This window comes from Grammomys surdaster, unplaced genomic scaffold (assembly GCF_004785775.1).
Source record: "Grammomys surdaster isolate TR1022 unplaced genomic scaffold, NIH_TR_1.0 126051, whole genome shotgun sequence".
Classification (NCBI taxonomy): domain Eukaryota; kingdom Metazoa; phylum Chordata; class Mammalia; order Rodentia; family Muridae; genus Grammomys; species Grammomys surdaster.
This window is the reverse complement of record NW_021620862.1, coordinates 3670508-3688844: the sequence shown is the minus strand read 5'-3', so window position 1 is coordinate 3688844 and position 18337 is coordinate 3670508. Positions and strand designations below refer to the sequence as shown.

Sequence of the window (18337 nt, the reverse complement as noted above, 5' to 3'; positions counted from 1 at the left end):
TTAACAATTTATGGTACTTAGTGCATTTATTAAAATGTGATTGGCAATAAAAGCAGGGACAGCTGCTACTAGGACCAGGATTTTCATATGTTATTGATGCTAAATTGGTATTAAATATAGATTTAGAACAGGAATTTGTACTTTCTATAATAACTTAAAAGTCTGAAGCCAACACTTGGGAGGCAGAGGCAGGCAGATCTATGAGTTTGAGGCCAGCCTGGTTTGTCTACAGAGTGAGCTCCAGAACAGCCAGGACTACACAGACAAAGAAATCCCGTCTTAGAAAATCAAAAAACCACACAAAAGGCAATAATGGGAGACACAATTTTTTTTTTTTTTTTTGAGACAGGACAGGGTTTCTCTGTGTAATCCTAGCTGGCCTCGTCTCAAAAAACTAAAACAAAAAAGAAAAGAAAAAAGAAAAACAAACATTGTCTGAGTGATGAACTTTTTTTGGGGGGGCGGGGGTCAAGACAGAATTTCTCTGTATAGCCCTGGCTGTCCTGGAACTCACTCTGTAGACCAGACTGGCCTCGAACTCAGAAATCCACCTGCCTCTGCCTCCCAAGTGCTGGGATTAAAGGTGTGCACCACCACCGCCCGGCCGATGAACTTTTAACCAAAAGACAAATAGGGGTTGAGGACATAGCTCAAGTGGTGGACTGCTTGCAGGGAATGCTCAAGACCTTGGGACTGTGTATGAAGGGAGATCATGATCTCAACAACTCATTACTCAAAATATGTGCTGATGTTATTTCTTGCTTCCTGCAAGGTTTATGTGGGTTCTTACCAATGTTTATGTGCATTGGAGTAAAAGAAATGATTTGCCTTTGTGGGGTCTAGCTCAGAACTGGCTGATTCCAGATCTCCAGCTGGCCTTGCAGAGCTTACAGAGATTGGGATCTGTGGTGGTGTGGGTCAGTGCTATGTCTCACAGCTCTGAACCTGTATTGTCATTTTTTTTTTTCCCGGTTCCAGAAGGAGTAATGAGAATAATACTGGAAGAATCCCATATTGGTGCTTTGACCCGTGAGCTGAGGGCTGGCTGATGGGAGAGGCACCTGGAAGTCACTAGAACTGCTTCTGCCTAAGGAGATAGTAAACCTGAAGCATGAGTAGTATCCTTGGGTGATTGAAGGGGGGCAGTTCTGATGCTAAGGTTCTGTTAACCAGTTGGTTCTTGATTTGTCAGTAAAGAAAGCCGGGGGCCCTAATTGCTGGGTAGAAAGTACAGGAGGGAATTCTGGGTCCCAGGAGGAAAAGGGAGGCACAAGGAAGGTAGAGGAGTTTCTGCCATGCTTTGGAGGAAGAACAGCAACCATGTGAGGTCTTGTGGAGAGCTGGGGCCTGTGGCCACTACTGCGAGTGGGTGGCCAAGGATGTTTGATGGGCTAGGTAGGACTAGCCACTGAAGTTTAGGGCAGGTGGGAGAGACAGAGATAATAGGGCATGGTTTTGCAGGCGGGAGATATCAGTGCCCAGCAATTGTGCCAAGAAAGCAAGTTATAAAGGAAAAACTATGTGTGTCTTTTTATCTGCAGATTCAGGGAAACTCAGGACTGGTAGTGTGGTCACCTCCAAGAGCTAAAGTTCGGTAGAGCAAAAGGGAAGTTGGGAGGGAGCTGATAGCACTGTCAATACCAGAGCAAAAGGTGGTATCCTAAAACTACACACACTAGGGGATTAGGGATATTAGTACCACATTAAAATACAAGCATAATGGTTCCTCTAAGAGCCCATGCACCTCTCCCTGTGGGTAGAAGATGCGGGGTTTTGGAGTCAGCAGATTGTCAAGCTTAACCTGTGACTACCCCAGCTGTATCTGGGTGTACCACGTATGATCCGTTGCTTAAGCAAATTCATACATCCCTTGCTAGTTGGCATGCAGCTTCTGAGTGACCTCCCCCACCTCCTATTTTTAAAGGCTTTTAGAATTGGTTCCTGCCTGCACTTTCACTGTCCTTCCATAGGGATGTCTTGACAGCCCTGTGCTATCATCTGTCTTGGAAGATCATTGACCCTTTATGTTAGTGGAAGTGTGCTTATTCATCCTACTAATCAGGAAGTAGCAGCCACTTGAGGTTCAACCTCAACTTGAGGTTAATTACTAGCATTTGTATGCTAGTAATTAATCCAACCAAAATTCAGGGGCCATCTATCTCAGTTAAATGTCCTTTAGTACAGTGGTGGAGAGTATCAAGACAGTGTTTGGACTGGTGAAATAGCTGAATGACAAGGATGTAGGAGGCAGTGCCGATACTAATGTCCTGTTCCCCAATTGGTTCTTGATCTGTCAGTAAAGAAAGCTGTGGGCCAATTGCTGGGCAGAAGGTACAAGCGGGACTTTGGAGGAAAGGAAGGAGAATGGAGTTCATCATGTGTTGGAGAGAAGAGAGCCAGACAACCATGTGGGATCTCAAAATGGAGTGGCCACACAGGCTGCTTCTACAGGTGAGTGGTCAGGGTGGGTGAGCGACTGAAGTTTAGGGCAGGTAGGGAGGATACGGCATTGATTAGGGCACACTTTTCCAGTTGGGAGATAGTGGTGCCCCCCAATTGTGCCAAGAAGGCAAGTTGTAATGGAAAAACTGTGTGTGCCTTTTATCTGAGGATTGAAAGGAAGCTGGGAGGGGCTGGTAGTGCGGCCATATCCTGGAGCTAAAGGCAGGTAGAGCATTAACTACATGCTACACGAGAGTTCTTGTACAAGCCTGATGACTCGAGGTCAGTCCTTGGAACCATGTAGAGGTGGAAGGTGAGAACTGACTCTACAAAGTTGTCTGTAGGACCTTGAAAGGTAGCCTGGTTTCTGGTCGAGCAAAGGCTTGGAAACCCACACACACACACCCTAAGGGATGGCAGGTGTTTCGCCACGCCCCTAGACGCCAGGCTCCTGCCATGCCCTCAGACTCTAGGCTCCTGACACAAAACCACAACCCTCCATAGATTTGTGTCCTTCAGTCACGTAGGGCAATGTCCCCTAGGCCCTCCACAGGTAGAGAGGTAGAGGGCATGACTACAGGCCATGTAGCCTCAAGACAGATCTCTATTTTAATGAGGTACCTAAATGCCAGAAGGGCTTAGCCTTTTCTTCCCAGACACTCCTCCCTGCAAAAGGTATTTAACCTCAAGCCCGCCCTGAGAACTGGGGTATAGTTTTTCATCTACTTTTCGCCATGACAATAAACTTAAAACCATGGACTCTCTCCACAATGGGGAACAATGGAGGAGGCCTTTGTCTACAGAGGCACTGTCTAATCTCCCGCAGAAGACCTCTCTGCTTTCCCAGCCACAGCGAGCACCAACCCAAGCCAGCTGACTGCCCAGACCAAGGATTCTCCCTGCAGAGCACAGCAGGAGTTTTTCTCCCCCTCTCTCCTTCAGCTGTGGGCCACTCCAGCCCATGCCCATGCGTTCTCAGTTCTTCCACGGCTTCTAGAGGTGTCTGGGTGCCCAAGAGCCTGAGAACCACAGACCCTGGTCCCCCTGCAGGCCCAGAGGCACCTCCCACCCTGAGCCAGCTTCAGCTCCCCTCCCCCAACTCATAATGCACTCCCCCACTCCCAGACCAGTGTCCCTGCAGCAGCTTCTCTCTCCTGGCACCCGCCCAGCACCAGTGTGGGGTGCAGTCAAACTTCCTGCGTCCAGTCCTGCGTCCTGTCTCCCCGAGCAGTGGCCTTAGCCCTGTGGCAGGGCAGACATGGGAATTCCCATTTAACCCAACTGTTGTCCTCTGACCTGACACGTGTGCCATGCACACAACATGCATGCCCCCATGTTCATGTACACACAATAATAAATAGTAAAGTGCAGCAAAAATAAAACTTCAAAAAGATAGCCCTCCTAAAGGAAAGGTTAGGTTGTTGCATCAGGCTCCACCCGGTAAGCCATGCCTACTGGGCCTCTTTCTATTTTATATGTAACTTATTCCTCATTTGGTCTTGTTATTTCAAGCTGCTAATTTTGCCAAGCAAATGATTGAAATAAGGGAATTCTCATCTTTTTTTTTCCTTTTTTTTTTTTGGTGTGGGGGGGGAATTCTCATGGACTCGCATACTACCAAAAACTAATGTTTAAGTTGAGCTCGTGACAAGAACATGCTCTATAGTACATCCAGGCTATTCTGCAAGCTGCCCTACCACTAAGGCCACATGATCCAGTGGACTTGTCTGTGGCAAACAGGGACGCTATTTAAAGATGTTGGCAGGCCCAGAATCACAGAACAGGTCTTTAGAACACAGAGCCAGACCCTTTCTTCTTCTTTTTTTTTTTTTTTCTTTTTTTTAAAGTTTTTCGAGACAGGGTTTCTCTGTGTAGTCCTGGCTGTCCTGGAACTCACTCTGTAGACCAGGCTGGCCTTGAACTCAAAAATCCACCTGCCTCTGCCTCCCAAGTGCTGGAATTAAAGGCATGCGCCACCACTGCCCGGCCAGACCCTTTTTTCTTGCAGAAAACTACTTTCCTTTTCAGATAGTTCTTAGCCTGCTGTTGGGCTTCAATAGAGACTGAATGTTTGACCTTAAGCTACCAAGTTACCATGCAACTTAAGCTGTCCATCCTGAGCTGTTTCCAGATGTGGGACTGTGTGAGGGTATCCTGGGTCATGGTTGAGCAGGTGCCTAGAACCCCGAGACTCTGCGTGAGTACCGGCAGGAGTTCGGCGCCCCCCAGAATCCAAGGTCCTAAAAAGCAGTCATGTCTTCATAAAATTACATTGTTCAGTCACATAGGCCAGACTATAGGCCTCAGGCCTTAGGGATTTACATACTAATGAAGGCCAGAGGGCAGAGCAAATTAAACATGCCTTCCCCAGATCCTCCCCCTTTCTCCCTCCCTATATAACCCGGGACTGCTCTGAGTTCTGGGGGGTACGCCTAGATCCATCCACTATCCTCCATGACAATAAACCTTTCTGGAACCAAGGACTTCCTCGTGTCATTGGGGCCTGCCACTGGAACCATAGGATTCCTCCCGAATGTGGGACCCGCCGCATCGTGGAAGCCTCTAAATTTTCCCCACAACCTGACACAAAGGGATGAGTCTGATGGGAGAGTATGGCAAGAAAAGCAAGCAAGCAAGCCTGGTAGCTGAGAGCTTCCACCTTGAACTGTAACCGTAAGGAGGGCCACCAATTAGGGACTAAGTATTTAAATACAGGAAACTCATTTGGACTGAACCAGGCCTTCAGACTTGGACCAGGACTTAACACACCAGTACTCTCCGTGCAAGTTCTCAGAACTTTGGGCTAGGGCTGGAACCTCACAGCCTTCAGGGGTGCTTGCAGATAGATAGCATACCACAGGGCTTCTCAATCTCTGTGAGTACACGACTGAGGCCATCATACATCTGCATATATAGCACCCATAATGTTGATTCATATATAATCTATTTCTCTAATACAAGCAGTTACACTTGTTTTCTTTCCTTTGTATCCCTTGAATTCTATTCTAGACGGACTGGGATTTTATTTGGGGCTTAGTCTTTCTTGTGTTAGTTTTCAAATCTCCTGGTGCTGCCTAGTTGACCATGTTAGAGACGAAGGCAGCTGAAACTATATGGAACTCCACATTCTTGGATGAAATTTATTACAGAAAGGCTACACTTTGGGGGATTGAGTGAGAAGCCAACTGATGTATCAGGTGTCGGAGTGTCTTCCAGCACCCAGAATGCAGGATTCCTTTCCTTGGGGTTATTTTTTTTTTCTTTGGGACCCTTTATCTCTTTTCCTGAGGAGTTGATGCCTAGTTATCAAGTTCCCATCAGGACTCATCCCTTGTGTCAGGTAACAGCTCAGGATGGACAGCTTAAGTTGCATGGTAACTTGGTAGCTTTGAGAAGGATGTTTTAAACTGTAGTATAAATTAGTAATAAATCCCAGCAGCAGGTTCGATACCCACTCCAATGGTCTAGGTTCCCAAATGAAAGACACACACACAGCCTTTGTATTTCATAGGACTTAATCAGCACAATAGCTAGGCTGCTGCCTAACCTCCACGCCGTTAATCCTGAGTTACTGCTCTATCCTGGCTCTATCTTGGCTGCTCCGAACCCAGCTGGGCAGCCCTCTAAGCCATGCATTCCCGGCTCCTTCACATGAAGGTGATACCTCTCTGTCTCCCACTCTTCTCAGGCGTGGCATCTTTCCTATCCTTCACATTCTGCCAGCAAGGCGGATCTTCCTTCCTCTTTCTTCCTCCTCCCATCCCAAACCCAGGAATCCTAAAATCTGTCCTCCTCTCCAGCTATTGGCTGTTTGCATCTTTATTTACCAATCAGAACCAACTGGGGGCATGTTCCAAGAAGCTTCAAACAGGCATTCTTGGGCAAACAGTTTTCTAGGGGATGTAATTAGCATTAGCAGCTACAGTTAACTCTTCTGTAAACAGATGGTCATCAGTCCCACTCTTTACTAGTCCTAAATTCCACTACAGATCTGTCTCCCAGTCTTCTTCCTTGAGCAGTTCTCTGGCTCTCTCTTTTCCTCTCTCTCCCTCTCCCTTCTCGCTCTCTTCCCCCCTCTTCCTTCCTCCCTCTCTGTGTGTATATGTAATAATGGCATAATTATAAGTACAGGAAGTTACTGTATAATCTCCGACCCCATGGATGAACACTTACTGAGAAGTTACTGTATAATCTCCGACCCCATGGATGAACACTTACTGAGAAGGTTGGGTTGGTCAACACCAGCAACAAGATGCTAACAGCTTATGACAAATTATGACATTGACATCATTTTTATTTTCCCGTTTATGTGGTAGTGTTGCAGGCAAGCACTGTACTGTACAGCACAGCTATCCCCTCAACAAATGACATGTTCTCAAGGTTGGATCTTGATTTCCCAAACAATTTGCCCTGAAAAAAAATTTGCAATACAAAATTCATTTAGGGGGCTGGAGAGATGGCTCAGTGGTTAAGAGCACTGACTGCACTTCCAGAGGTCCTGAGTTCAAATCCCAGCAACCACATGGTGGCTCACAACCATCTGTAATGAGATCTGATGCCCTCTTCTGGTGGGTCTGAAGACAGCTACAGTGTACTCATATATAATAAATAAATAAATCTTTAAAAAAAAAAAAAAAAATTCATTTAGGATTAGATCCATCTGTATACACACTTAAAGACAGTGTTGTTACTGTTAATTTAGTCACTAAAAAATGCTCAAGTTTGTTTTCTTGGAATTCCATACTTACTTTAGTTTTAAAAAGCGCTTCTCACAAAGCCGATTCCCCGGTCTCCACAACAATAGGCTTCTGGCACTGAGTTAACTGGTCTAGGATTCGATAAAACCGTGCCTAATTTCCGATCCCAACCTGGAATTTAAAACTAATTAGTGATTTGTTTTAGGGCTACTCTGGAATTGTAACACACCATCTTTTAAGAAACAGTGTACAATTTTAAAGCACTTAAAGGGATATAATTAAAATATGGGTGCCAGGGAGATGGTCAGTGGGAAAGGGCAGTTAGAGTCAAGTCTAACAAATTAGGTTCAATCCTCTGGCCCTAGATAGTGGAGGAGAGAACCAGCCACCACCAGTTCACCTGTGACCTCTGCACACTCACGTGGATAAGCACATGTCTAACAAATAAGAATGCAATTTAAAAATTGTTAAATATAGAGAGGGGATTGAATCAAAGTTCCTTTATTAATAGATATTATTAGATTATATTAAATGTAGTAAGAATCATTTTGTTTTTATTTTGATGTCCTAACCCTAGACTCCTGTTCTCCTTTCCTATATTTTCTAAAGGACAGTCTGTGCCAACTTTGTGTCTGTAGTTGTTGCCATCTCTAAATTCATGCCTGTTGGAGCCACCATCCCAATCATAATTCTTCACAATCCCTGGCAGGTCTTGTGGGTGACAGGAAGGGTCCATGCAAGGCATGGGTTGAACAGAACAGTCTTTCCCAATGAAGCAAAGGCTAGAGCATTTTAATGACGGCATTATAACAAAGCTTTTCTCTGCTATTAGGTGCTTTAAACACACTATAGAAACAAGCAAGTCATAATCTGAGGAATGACAAATACTTCCTTAATCGAGGGAATATGACTAGAAGTGCTTGTCAGATACTAGGGAAGGAGATAAGGAGATTTAGGGAGTGCTGATTACGGGACAATACCCACCCAGCTAAGGTTTTGTTGTTGTTTATGCTTACTACTGCGGCACGTTCCTGAGTTCAGGGTCAGTTTGGGACAGAGCTAATTTAGGTCCAGGTGTGGTCAGAATGGTAATCTCAGGACAAGGTCCCACCCAGTTAACTCTACAAAGACAAGCAGATCTCTGAATTCTTTTGCAATGTTAGAAAAAAGGAGGGGGGGGGGTGCTTGCTGTCCTTTTCCCAAGAGTTAAGGGACTAAGGTCATGGAATGCTAATTCGGGGATGTCAAGAGGGAGCCTGGAATAAATAACTGAATCGATAAGTAAATAACAGACTGCTTTTGGTCTGTATGAGATGAACCAGCAGAGAACAAAGCAGTTCTTTTTTAGAATTTTTCTCTAGCAAGAGCTGAGCGGTCTGGAGATCTCTGGAGAGCAAACACAGATTTTCAAGAATATTTTTCTAACAGGATTTCTGATTCTAGTTGGAAAATTCATAGAGAGTGAACACAGCTCTTTCAGAATTTTTCATATCTCTTTTAGAATTTTTTCTAGCAGGATTTCTGACCTTAAATCCCAAGAATTACTTAGAAAACTGACATAGCTCTTTTAGAATGTTTTCTAGCAGCGATTAGAGAAGGCTGTCTGAAGAGCGAATGGAGCTCTTTTAGAACATTTTTCTGCCTATCAGCCTGGCTATCTCTTCCCTCCTGACTATAGCATCCCTCCAGACTGCAGCTGCCTTCTCTGGGGACAAGAGACAGAAGGGAAATCTTTCCCAACTCTACCACTTTTAAACTCATTTTGTAGCCCAGGTCAACTTTGAACTTCCAGTCTGCAAACTTTAGCCTCTAGATTAGCTGGTTACACTTGTATCATCAGTTTTCTGTTTTTTTAGCAAAAAGACAGGAATTCTTTTTAAGGAAAACTATTAAGCAATTAGCAGTACAGGCTGTGACGGGCAGTGTAGCTTTGGGTCAAGCCATGCTGGAAAGCAATATGGGTGTGAATTCTTCCTCTTTCCTCCTGGTGTGTGATTTAGGGTTAGTTCATGAGACATCTTGAAAACTTGGCTTTCCCTGTTTAAAGCAACAGCACTCAGCCCAGAGAACTGTATAGGAACTAAATATATGCCTGACAAAATGTGAGACCACATCCTCCCTCCCCCCCAAAAAATGTGGGGAATCGCTCATTTAGAAACTCAGTAATTCAGTCAATGAGCAGAAGTTGAAAGCACCAATGGCTACGGTGGCTTCACTCTTTTGGTCTCAGATGCAGGTCGCTAGAAAGAAAGGAAAAAGGCTTGGGCTTTGACTTCTTTCAACTCCCAGATCTGCACACGCATCTCTGCCCCCAGTCTGACTGGCTCCAGTCATGCCTCTTTAGGCAGTAAGCCCCTGTGACGTGCTGATTGCAGCCTACTGGTGAGGTTAAGCTCAGCTAGGTGATAGCACTTACCAGTCTCATAGAATGGCAAGGAGTAATCTCTTTGGTAAGATGTTTCATTATGCCACAAGTCTGTAGGCCTTGACAATCTTCTAAAATAAATGTATCGAATGAGCGTTTGCTGATCTAATTGAGGCTGATACGGTATTTTGCTCTTGAGTGGAATTGCCAAGTCTATGAGGGGTCTATATTGAAACAAAAATATCGTACTGAGCACCTTTGGAGAACTTGTCCATTTTCTCATGAGCTGCAACCTAGGAGTCAACGCATTATTTTAGTTAGACTAACCCCATGACCTAGATTCTTTTTCCATCTTGAAATGAGATTGGATTGAAGACCTCCGCAGAGGGGAGACCCTCACTCAAATCTCAGAAAGTCGCGATCACCCAGTAATCTGCTTGAGACACCATGTACCAGAGCAATTGCGAGATTTTATTAGGGCGTGACAGCTAGCTGCCGGTCAATTCGTATGCCCACGCAGGAGCTGAATTGACCCCGACAGCCAGTTTGAAAGGGGTTTTTAAAGGGAAGAACCACAAACCAAGGAATGGCGAGGGGGTGAGAGGTTGCTAGGGTGGTGTAACATGAAAATAGTGGAACATTCCAAAGGAACCCAACCTACGGGAGTCAGGGTCAGGTGAAAACTCTCTGTACGCTTATCTTTCTCAAGAATGTGGTCCTGCCCTGTTACTTCGGCCTTGCCCTGTCACTATGGTTCTCAGCTTGGTTCCACCTGGCTAAATTGCATTCTAGCCAGTTCCCGTAATTAGTCTGTCCACATTCTTAACTTGCTTCATGCCTCCATGTCTTTGTAAAGAAAGCCTAAAGAATATTTTATGTCTAAAAAGGATTCTATATACCCAGTATCTATAATTTTTCACTCTACAGGATATATTCAATATTTTTTTAAAAAAAATTTTCCAACAAGGCACTAAACAAACTATATACATATATGGGCACGTGTCATTTCCTCCCTTGTTTGTTTTCTAGTAGAGGACTCAGCTCTGCATAGTTTATTAAGTCATGTATGATGGCACATACCTAGAGTTCTCAGTGACTCCAAAGGCTATAGCAGAAGGTTACCTGAGAGACCAGCCAGGGTCATATAATAGGACCTTATCCCCGAAAATTTCAAAACACTAGTTACTCTAAACAAATACTACATTCAGTACCAAGAACCCTGAACTTGGACTTGGAAATTATGGATTATATTTTAAGACTAACATTTACAGTAATTTTGTGACCTTAGTCGAGACATGTCACTTGGCCCATGGAGATGGCTCACTAGGCAAAGGCTGGTGACCTGAATTTGATCCCTGGGTTTGAGTTCCACGTGTGCACTGTGGCATGAGCAGGCAGGCACACAGTGACTACAACTGAGAACTAACAACGTGCCATTCCTTTGTGCTGTATTTCTAACTGGATCAGGATGAGCTCAAAGCTATTTCCAGCTTTGTAATCTAAATGTAGACTCTACACTGCTCTAAATATAGTGTGCCAACCCCACCCCTGATAGGGGTAACTGGAGGTTGGCTGGATGGCAATCAACTATGAGAAGGGAAATTGTAATATATAGGAGGTGTTGGATTCAAATGACGATAATCATGCCAAGTGCTTTATCTGCCTTAGGATGTTACATCAATTCTTTTTTTCATAAATAATCTGAATTTTATTTTTTTAATTATGTATTTATTTTATTTATATGAGTACACTGTCACTGTCTTCAGACACACCAGAAGAGGGCATCGGATCCCATTACAGGTCGTTGTGAGCCACCATGTGGTTGCTGGGAATTGAACTCAGGACCTCTGGAAGAACAGTCAGTGCTCTTAACCACTGAGTCATCTCTCCAGTCTTATCAATCCCTTTATTTGGGAGTGTGATACTCAGAGAACGTGAAAATTGCCCCAAATCAAACATTTTATAAGTTCCTCAAAAGGACACTTCTTTTTTGTTATTGCTTATTATTTTTTGCCTTTCTTTTTGTAAAAGCCACACATAGATCAGAAGGAACCACATAGACCAGACTTACAACTCTACTGAGAATGAAATCAAATGCTAACACATTTAAGTTGTTTTACCAGTCTGGAATTCTAAACTACATAATGTTTCTTGAATTTCATAGGTGGTTTAATAAAAATCCTGTATTTATTGCTGATTGTGGAAGTAATATGTTCTCCTTTGAGAAAATCTGTGAAATAGACAAAAGAGTTTAAAAAAAAAGACAAAGTACTAATAATATTGCTACTATTGAAAAATACAAACAAAGCCCGTTACTGTCAATGCTGGAGACAGCTCCTTGGTGGAGCTTATGCTTAGCGTGCTTTGGGCTTTGGGGTCAATCTCAATACTCAAAGTCCCACAAAACCAATAGATAGCATTTTGAATAGTTTGGTATATTTTCCTCCCCTTCTATCTATCAGGTAACACTTGCGATTAACAGTATTATTAAGATTGTGTAGCTAGGGACTGGAGAAATGGCTCAGGTCCTACTGAGAACCTGAGTTCAACTCCCAGCACCCACATGGGGCAGCTCACTACTGGCCTCCATGGGTACCTGCACTCAGGTATATATACCCACATACATGCACATGCATAATTTTTAAAAATTCATCTTTAAAAAAGATAATGCAGCCCACTTTCCTTTACTTATCATTTTAGCTTTGATGATATTCTTAGAAATTAAGATTTAGGGGTATGTCTCACCTCGGAGCCTTCCTCACACTGTAATCAAAATGGAGTCTTGCCAGTTGTCCAGGGTAATAGCCTTTGAGGTCCCTTCCTTGGTGAGTGACATATAGCCTAGAGGAGGTAGGTGAGAAAGAAGTAGTCACTATAGTCTGTTCTTTCCAGAGGCATACCAGCTGCTGTGTGATAATTTATTTGGACTTTGTGCCCTGTTCCAAGTGACTGAAGCCAGTGGAATTTTCCATCCATGTTGGTTGTTATTCATAATAAGTATCTTTCCACCAGACCTGAGTTTGTGGTATTGGCTGGTTTCCCTTCCCCAATATCCTCTAAAACCAGTAACAGAATGTCATTTACTTCCAGGATTCACAGGGAAATATTTAGCATGTCATGTATTAGGTCAAACGAGTAGGGAAAAGAAAAAAGGAGAGGGAAGGAAGGTGGGACAGAGAGTGGAAAGAGAGGAGGAAGGAACAGAAGGAGATGGGGAGACACTGTAAAACCAATGACAAGGAGAGACAGTTCAGAGCAGTTCAGAGCAGTTCAGAGCACAGGCTCCTCTTGCAGAGGACCCAGATCAGTGCCTAGAACCCACATATGACAGCTCACAACCTTCCATAACTCCAGTTCTGAGGGATCTGATGCCCTTTTCTGGACCCTGAGGATACCTGAACACATCTGATACACACACACACACACACATACACACACACACACGAACATACACATAGAATGAAATAAATCCTTAGAGTCAGTAAAACAGATATTGATAATTGCTGAAACAAAGTAATACAAAAATGAGAATTCCTTATTATTCAACCTTTGAAATGTTTATAAGATTCCATAGTAAGTCTTTTTACTTAACTGTAATAATTGATAATATAGGACCGTAATGTCAAGGCATGTTGTAGTCAGTCTGGAAGGGGGACTCAAATGTCATCTAGGAGAGCTGAATTGTGAAGACAGACAGGTCTGTCTCTCCGTACACCCTTGTCTGGCCCTGAATTTATTACCACTTCCTGCCTCAGGGCTGGGATTACCAGCATTTATTACCACTTCCTGCCTCAGGGCTGGGATTACCAGCATTTATTACCACTTCCTGCCTCAGGGCTGGGATTACCAGCATTGCCACCATTTTGGTTTGTTTTGAAGCATAACATGAGCCACCTGCATGGGAAGAAGTATGTCGGGGTGTGAGCTTGATTCTGCAACGGGAATGCAGAGGTATGTGGAAGCCTCAGCCCCATAATGGCGCTGTCGGAAGTAGGGCTTATGGAGACGGTGCTTAGGGGAGGTAGGACACTGGTAATATATATATATATATATCTTTAAAGCATTCTTCTTCTTTTATTAAGATTTATTTATTTTATGTATATGAGAATACTGTAGCTGTCTTCAGATACAGCAGACACACTGGGGCTGAGCCATCTCTCCAGCTGCAGTCATTGGTAATATTGAGACAGGAGGATAGGATGGAGAGTGAGGTCCAAAAATCCTTACAGAAAAGCTGTAAGACTAACATACAAAAGGAACCTAACTGACAGAGATTAGAGGCCGAGCTGCTGAGACACTAAGGAGGGCTGGGTGTCTAGGATTTGCCTAGGCTAAGAGTATGGGGAACAGTCTCTACGGAGAGAAGTCATACATAAACCACGACTAAATCACAGCTGAGTTCTGAGTAGAGTATATGTGAATGTGTTAGCTTTTTTGTTACTGTAACACGTATCAGATATATCATCCTAAAAACAATAAAGGACCAAGTGCATCCTTCCCACTGATCCTTTGCTATATATGTGGCAGGAGACAGGAATGGGTCCATGTATGCTCTGTTGTTGGTAGTTTAGTCCCTGGGAGCTCTGAGGAGTCTGGTTAGTTGATACTGTTGTTCTTCCTATAAGGTTACAATCCCCTTCAGCTGATGCCCCAGAGAAGGGGGGTGCTGGAGGGATGAGGTGGGAGTGGGTGGGTGGAGGAGCACCCACTGTCTCCACTTTGGAGGAGACAAAGGGGAGGAGTGATGGGGTGGGGGTTTTGTGGAGTAGGGTTCAAGAAGGAGGACAACATTTGAAATGTAAATAAAATAATAATAAAGACTTGCAACTGGCAAATAAAAGAAAAGATATCATTAAAAATGATATCAAGTTGGAGTGATAGCTCAGTGGTTAAGAGTGCTTAAGTGGTTAAGACTTGCCGGGCAGTGATGGCACAGGCCTTTAATCCCAGCACTTGGGAGGCAGAGGCAGGCGGATTTCTGAGTTTGAGGCCAGCCTGGTCTACAGAGTGAGTTCCAGGACAGCCAGGGCTACACAGAGAAACCCTGTCTTGAAAAAACAAACAAACAAACAAAAAAGAGTGGTTAAGACTGCTCTTCAAAAAAAAAAAAAAAGTAAAAAAAAAAAAAAGACTGCTCTTCCAGAGGTCCTAAGTTCAATTCCCAACAACTACAAGGTGGTTCACAACCATTTGTAATGGGATCTGATGCCTTCTTCTGGTGTGTCTGAAGACATCTGCAGTGTACTCATATATACAATATAAGTGAAATCTTAAAAAAAAAAAAGAAAAAGATACCAAAATAAATAAAGGTTATTATGCCTTAGAGTTTCAATCTGTGACTAATTAATTGTCCTGTTGCTTCTGCCACACAGTACATCATAGCAGGAGTGCTCTCTCTCTCTCTCTCTTTTTTTTTTTTTTTTTTTGGTTTTTCAAGACAGGGTTTCTCTGTGTAGCCCTGGCACTCACTCTGTAGACCAGACTGGCCTCGAACTCAGAAATCTGCCTGCCTCTGCCTCCCAAGTGCTGGGATTAAAGGCGTGCGCCACCACTGCCCGGCGAGTGCTCTCTTCTAAAAGTTCCACCACCTCTCCAAAGCACCAGTGTCAGGAAGACCAGGCCTTCAGCATACTGGCCTTTGGGACCATTCAAGCTCTGAAGGATTGCAGGAGCTGTCTAGTGTGAATCAAACCAAGTGCTGGGCAGGTTCTGTCTGTGTAAACAGGTGTTGGAGAGCTCTAAGTTTCTGAATAACCACAGGCTGTCTGGGCCTGCCTCGTAGTTAAGATATAGGAGTGAGCCCTGAGTTATATCATGGATTAAGTCGTAAGAGGAGAGAGAAGTTGGTCCAAAAATAGAGAAGAAACAATATTGCTGAATATGTGGGAAGTGGGGGTGCCGCTTAGAAAAGCCTCTAGTTCTGAGCTCTGAGGTAGAAGGAGCCCCGAGAGTCAAGGTTTGTGAGGAATCACAGGCATCTGGGACATGTTCCTCATGGCTGCTGTGCTGTCTGCTGCAGGCTATTTGATCTTCTCTGACATCATCTGTACAACAGAGCCTGCTGAGGCTCTGAAAAAGTTCATCCTGCTCTAGCCATTGCTTTGAGAATGGAGCTATCCTTTGCTGACCTCCAATAGTATGACCCGCTGCAGTCCCTTGGCTGAGACCCCAGGCTGGTCGGGCGGAAGTGACGAGAGGTGGGGAGAGCGAGCAAGCGGCTTGTGGGGCGTCGGGGGAGCAGAAGTACAGGCTGAGTGGAGAAATGAGGAGATATCTGTGTGGGGGGAAAGAGATAGCTCACGTTGCTTCTAACTTTTCTCTTTTCCTTTTGCATATCCCTCTCACTTAGCCACACCTTTCCCACCTTGTCAGAGTTGCCTGTTGGACCGGGGACTTAACGTGCTAAGCAGGAGTTCTATCTCCGAGTCCCAGCCCCTCCTTTATTTTTATTTTGAGGTAGGGTCTCTCTGGATTGTCCATATTGACCCCAAATCTCACAGTCCTCCTGCCTCAGCCTCTTGAATGCTTGGGTTTGAGGTGTTCTCCACCTTGTCTCTCTCCGAGGTGTTCACCACTCTCCCTCTGATTCTTTTTTTTTTTTTTTTTTTTTTTTTTTTTGGTGAAACAACTTTATTTCACAGTTGTCTTTAAAACTGCAAAGGCACTTATTTTTGTCATATAAAAAACATTGGTATACATACTTATACTTTCTAGGAAATGATTATGTAGACCCTTTCAAAGAAAATACACCCCATTATATTTTTTATGCACCCCATTATATAGTTTCTGTGAAGTTACTTAGAGAAAACTCACATCTGGACTGATTTCTAAAACAAAACCCAATATGTTGCCGTTGTTGATTTAAAACACAGATTATTGTCACCAGTGTATGTCCCTGCATCCTCGTGTCGTTGTAACCTTTGTCACTTAATGTTCCATTGGTTCATCAGCTTTCTCTGCAGGTTCATCAGCAGCCTGTGAAAGCTGTGCTTTTCTCTGTGGTCTTTCTTCAGGACCATCCAGGAATGGAGACACATCATCATCACCACCATCATCACCATCATCACCATCATCATCACCATCATCAAGTTCCAAGTCTTTACCAACAATTCCAATAGAAGCATTCTTGTGGTCAGGTCCTGCTCTGCAGGGAGTGTTTCTCTTAAGGCACGGTGACTGTGTTTAACCAGTTCATCCAAATTGCACTGCATAAATTCCAACATATGTCTCTCTAGGTAAGCACGAGCTGATTGAGCTCCGATAGACATAGCTCTGCAGTCAAAGTAGTTAGCAGAGGAACAGGTTTGGAAAATGTGAGGGTCCATATCATCATAACCAACAATGAGCAGCCCAACACCATAGGGTCTCCGGCCATATTGTTGTGTTGGGATCTGGGTCTTGCTTCAAATCAGAGAGACACAAGACGAGATACAGGAAATGGTCTGTGAAATGCAAATCTGGAATCCAAACACTCTTGGTGCCTAAAGTTACACAACAGTCTGGCATCAGCAGTTACACCCGCAATTGAGATTTCAATATGGTTGTCAACATGGAGAATTTTCTTCTGGTGAGTGGCAAGCTCTGACTGTGCCTTCTTCAGTGCAATCAACACTGCATGAGTTTTTTGACTTTTAGACCAACTGTTGCTGAACCTTGCTTAACAGCTTCCATTGTATATTCAGTTTGATGAATCCTGCCCTGAGGGCTCCAAACAGTGACACCATTGTCGTACTGGTTGTGAAACATAGCTCTGGCACAGCGACAACCAGACACAGCAGCAGACACAGGAACACGGCCCCAACTATAGTCCTCCCTCTGATTCTTTAGTATGAGTTTTCCAAGTTCTCACATGTCACCTTAACCTGGAACATGAGAGAAAGCTTCTAATTCAGCCATTAAAGTAGTGAGGGAGACAAAAATTCACCTTAGGGAGAAATGTGTCTGGCTTGGCCAGAGGCTTTACAGTAAGTACTCAGCTTCTCCACAGGAGGTTTGGCGGGAGGGAAAGGATGAATGAATCGGAATGCCCCTTGTGTCCGCCATGTTTACAGACTACCGATTGTTGAATCAGTCACAGAAAGCCCTCCTAAGATAAGCGGGTAAGCCTGCTGCATCTGCTTACACTGTACATTATCTGTCTGCTTACACTGTATGTTATCTGCGTGTCCCTGACAGCTTGGAAAGGATGGGTTTAACCTACATGAGACTAGATCTGTCCCCTGGGAGGATGGCTGTAATCAGAACAGGATCTAGACTTAGCTACAGAGAACATTCAATATACATGGGTGAGTTCAGGATTGAGTTTGTCTATACAGTCCCACTGCCAGAGGGACACCGTCGTGTGCCCTTCTGAATCGTCTGTGCTGGGCCTCCAGCCTTAACGATAGGATCCCATTTAATTATCAGGCACCTAACAAAGTAAGCATGGACTCTCTATTTTTATACTGTTTTATAACAGTGAAAAGAAACTCAGAGAGGCTAAATGGACATTCTGGATACTCTGCAGCTAGTAAATACCACAGCCATAAAACAAACCCAGTTGCTAAATTCTATGTCTTATTCTGAGCCATTTATGATATATGTAGGATTTTTATTTTCCAGAGAAGTTCAACACTTCTGTTTGGACCATGTGATTCTCCTACTTGTAGTCAGACAGCAAGCAGACTTAATATACTAAAGGGACAGAGAAAGCTGGTTTTAGTGGGAAGCAGACAGGAACAGTGTTGGAGCAGTAGCTGAGAGCTTTATTAGGATAATCCATAGGCTGCAGGCAGAGAGAGAGAGAGAGAGAGAGAGAGAGAGAGAGAGAGAGAGAGAGAGAGAGAGAGAGAGA

At 44.0% G+C, this 18337-nt stretch overlaps 1 protein-coding gene and 1 pseudogene across 2 annotated transcripts in view; both read right to left on the bottom strand.

Moving 5' to 3' along the window:
* Positions 1–7197: 7197 nt before the first annotated feature.
* The window catches only part of CUNH1orf100 (chromosome unknown C1orf100 homolog), a 13217-nt gene continuing 2077 nt past the window's right edge, over positions 7198–18337 (bottom strand). The window contains exons 2-4 of one of the 2 annotated variants that reach the window (XM_028755281.1): positions 12250–12345; positions 9556–9728; positions 7198–7310 (exon numbers count right to left, since the gene is read on the bottom strand). In XM_028755281.1, coding sequence (XP_028611114.1) covers positions 7198–7310; positions 9556–9728; positions 12250–12345 — 382 coding nt within the window. The remainder of the gene's footprint in view (positions 7311–9555; positions 9729–12249; positions 12346–18337) is intronic. The other variant, XM_028755282.1, reaches the window with a different exon arrangement.
* LOC114610671 lies at positions 16432–17250 on the bottom strand (annotated as a pseudogene).